This window comes from Rhagoletis pomonella, unplaced genomic scaffold, assembly GCF_013731165.1.
Source record: "Rhagoletis pomonella isolate Grant_MI unplaced genomic scaffold, Rhpom_1.0 Rhpom_scaffold_00002, whole genome shotgun sequence".
Taxonomy (NCBI): domain Eukaryota; kingdom Metazoa; phylum Arthropoda; class Insecta; order Diptera; family Tephritidae; genus Rhagoletis; species Rhagoletis pomonella.
The window spans coordinates 87013049-87016777 of NW_023458556.1; the positions used below are offsets into that span (position 1 = coordinate 87013049).

The window sequence follows — 3729 nt, forward strand, 5'->3', positions numbered from 1 at the left end:
TGGTCCTCAAGTTGTCCTACACATTTCTAAACTACTAAAAATACGTTCTACTGAAGCATTAGAAAAGGGCTATATTAGTAATGCAGATATAATTTTTTTTTTTAATTGAGAAACTTTTGAATATTTTGAATATTTAGCAGCAAATGCAGATGTGCTTAAGAGCGAAAAACACCACCCAAGCCGCTTGACAAACCAAGCGAAATATCCCTTTGCTTAAAGCTACATATTAATGTTTTGTATGGGGGTGGGGGTTTGACAAGCCGTTTGCGGGAAATGTGAACAAAAGTTAAACTTTTTGATTTTCTGGCCGCTATGTTGACGTTTGATCAAACCGCTTAGGTTGTGAATGTAAAAGCGCCTCATTCGCAACGGAATTTTCACCGAATGGGGACGCAAGAGAGAAAACTAGAAGAAAACTAAATTCTTTTACATTGTGATCCGCAAGAAAATTAAAATTCTTTGCTTGTACGAGTCATGTTTGCATGGTGTATGGCGAAATGGGAAAAGTCGGTTTGAAGAATGTTTGAGAAGCCGCTTGTGTGGTGTATTTCGCTATTTATAAAACTTCGGAAAGCTTTTTGTTCAAAAATTTACAGAGAGATTTAACAACTCTGTTGTATAAAACATGGTTGCATTTGTTGTCTGCAAATATATCGAAAGAAAATTCCTCAAAATAAAAATCCTCAAAAAATACTCAAGCGCACCCGCAATTCGTCACGTTTTGAGGAATTACCCACAAAGTGGTCACACTGGTCATACGCCACTTTCTTTTTTTTCCCTTCTCTGTACTATATCTTCCTTCTTACTCATGTAACATTTTCAGTTTTAAAAATTTCATTTTCCATTTTCGCGGAACGGCCGCCTAAGAAATTTCACTTCAAAAAGTATCAAAAATGATAAAATTTTATCAAAACGGCAACGCTTATCGTGATGGAAAACGAAGTTAGTTAACATCTTGTCGTAATAGCGACGATGGAATTAACAGCGTCAGCCGAGTGAAAATACTGCTAAATTAACAGAGGCAGCACCGCTTGTGATACCCTTACTTGCCTAACCGCTCGTGCTATAAATTCAAATTGCTTCGATAGTCGACATGCGTCTTCTGTATACTGTTTATTCTCTGATATGAGACAATTGTATTTAATATACATAGATAATTTGGAGTGCTCGTTGCGATCGGGGAAACTGTAATCGTTCATGGAGATAATGAAAAAAATATCTCCGGATTTTTCTCAACCCCTTCGCTATAATGATGCCATATGGCGTCATGCGTATTTGAATACTCACAGATTTAATCGAGTTTATCTGAAATTATATTTTTATATGCAACGCTGTAATGGGAAGTTTTATAAACTATATTTTAATACTTTACTAAAATATCGATTTCCTTCTGCTTAGAAAGGTCTACATTAAAATACTATATTTTACCAAATAACCCAATAAATTAAAAACAAATAAATATGCTATAGTCTCCAAAATAGTGTCAAATATTGCTAGAACTTGTAATTTAATTTAAAAAGTGCTAATAAACGCGTGGTATATTTTTAATGTGTATGATGCCATATGGCATCAATAATATTTGAAGGAGCTGAAATCCGCACCAGCAAATAACGATATATTTGTACTGGGAAATTGCAACTGGTAAATTTTTTTAAATGAATTATTAAATCTATGCATGTTCCAACTTATTTTATTAAATTTTATTTTTGTGGTGTTATTTAGTTTGAGTTGAATAAAATAAAATAGCATATTAAAAAATCTTTGCATTTTTTTTACACCAGTTAGTACAAATGATGCCATAAGGCATCATTCCAAAAAACACTTTAGAATCGCATTTTGGAAAAAAATTTAATTGAATGTTATTGTATTATGTATTAAGGATCATTTAATAAAAAAATTGGATTTTTAAAGCCCGAATCTAAAAAGATGTACCGAAAGGGTTAACAGCTGTATACTAAGCTTAAGAAATGAAAAACAATGGAAAACACGAACTCTAAGATCGCACTACATTACAGGCGATGAAAAGATAACATTCAAATATTCGGTGGAAAGAAATGGTTCTATATGTTTTACTTATTAGGAAACCTTTGGGGGAGGAAATTTCCTCTATTAGAACCCTAAAAAAATGCCACTCTTCTTAATTTTAAACGCCTGTAGATACAAAATTACTAATACAGTTGCCGCATGTAATAAACGTAAAGTCAAGATTTCTGGCGATATCTCCGAAAGGACCCAAAATAGGAGTTTTATGCCTATATCTCGAAACCCGTTGTTTTAAGAAACATAAACAAAATTCGAGGTTATATCCTCTATTCATTAAATTTCGCATTAGTATTATTTTGTACCCATTATTTAATCTTTAACTAAATTTCAATTTAGTAAATAATTAAGCAAAAATGACGATTTATTTATTACAATATAATAAACCACATTTTAATTCCATTTTCAGCAAGCTGTTCCTATATTTTGGTTTATTTGCGATACGCTCACGGATGTCGTCTTCATATTCGATATCGTTGTCCAGCTGCGTACGGGGTATCTCGAGCAAGGATTGATGGTTTATGATGATAAAAAACTGGCAATGCATTATATCCATTCTAAAGATTTTTTCTTCGATATTATCTCATTGATTCCTTTGGACTTAATACAACTGAAAATCGGGTCACACCCCCTCTTGCGCTTCTCAAGATTTTTCAAGGTAAATTTTTTTATATTTCAAGGTACAAATTATTATATTTTATATTTAAGCAGGTATATCGATGTATCAAATTTTACTATATCGTTGAAAGTAGAACTGTTTGGCCAAACTTGTGGCGAGTGATAAACTTAATTCACATTCTTTTGATATTGGCGCACTGGTTCGGCTGTTTTTACTATCTTTTGTCGGAAGCTGAAGGATTTCAGGTTGATTAAGCAATTTAATGCACAAAGTTTCTGCAATTAAGAGTTTTTCTTTTAAATACAGGGTGACTGGGTATATCCTTATAGGCCAGGAGACTATGCTACCCTGACGAGAAAGTACCTTGGAAGCCTTTATTGGTCGACTCTTACTTTAACTACTATTGGAGATCTACCTACACCGGAAACAAATGCAGAGTAAGTGGATTTCCCCTTTTTATAACTATAAACTATTGCGAGTATTTGCCTAAGAAAATATATAACACATATTTATTTATAAAGTATGGCAGGAACTGCTCTTTAATTGATTTAAGTAGGATATAAAGTTCTCAAAATGGCCAGTAGCTTGTAAAATATTTTCCCCTAAACCTGTATTGCACTGTGATTGATCTAAAAAAAATGTGAGACTAAAGTTTTTTGTACTTATACTAATAAATATTTTTGCCAGCATTAGGCATAGTTCATATATCGGTACTTTGTTTATATTAATTCTTTTCGTTTTTTATTCTTCTTTCTTTAGTTTTTTACTAGACTTTATTTTGAGTGAAGTTACTGATTAGCTTGTAATTCGCATGACAACTAAATTTAATTTACGAATGGCGTATTTCACGTCAATCGGAAAAAGTGATGCTTTCGAATTAGTTCATATTATTTGTAATTGAACTTGCTCTAGGTACGAAATACTACACACAACTTTTTTATACCCGAGCGCACTTGTGCACAAGGATATTATAACTATGTTCGCATAACGGTTGTTTATACCAAGCTAAAGGAATCGAGATAGATATACATAGACATATACATACGAAATTACTCAGAATTGGATCTGTA

At 32.6% G+C, this 3729-nt stretch overlaps 1 protein-coding gene across 1 annotated transcript in view; it reads left to right on the forward strand.

Annotated features, from left to right (window-relative positions):
* The window catches only part of LOC118755694 (cGMP-gated cation channel alpha-1-like), a 14140-nt gene extending 11040 nt beyond the window's left edge, over positions 1-3100 (forward strand). Inside the window, exons 4-6 of the mRNA XM_036490519.1 lie at positions 2450-2698; positions 2752-2904; positions 2966-3100. Of these exons, the coding sequence (XP_036346412.1) occupies positions 2450-2698; positions 2752-2904; positions 2966-3100 (537 nt within the window). The remainder of the gene's footprint in view (positions 1-2449; positions 2699-2751; positions 2905-2965) is intronic.
* The last annotated feature ends 629 nt before the right edge of the window (positions 3101-3729 follow it).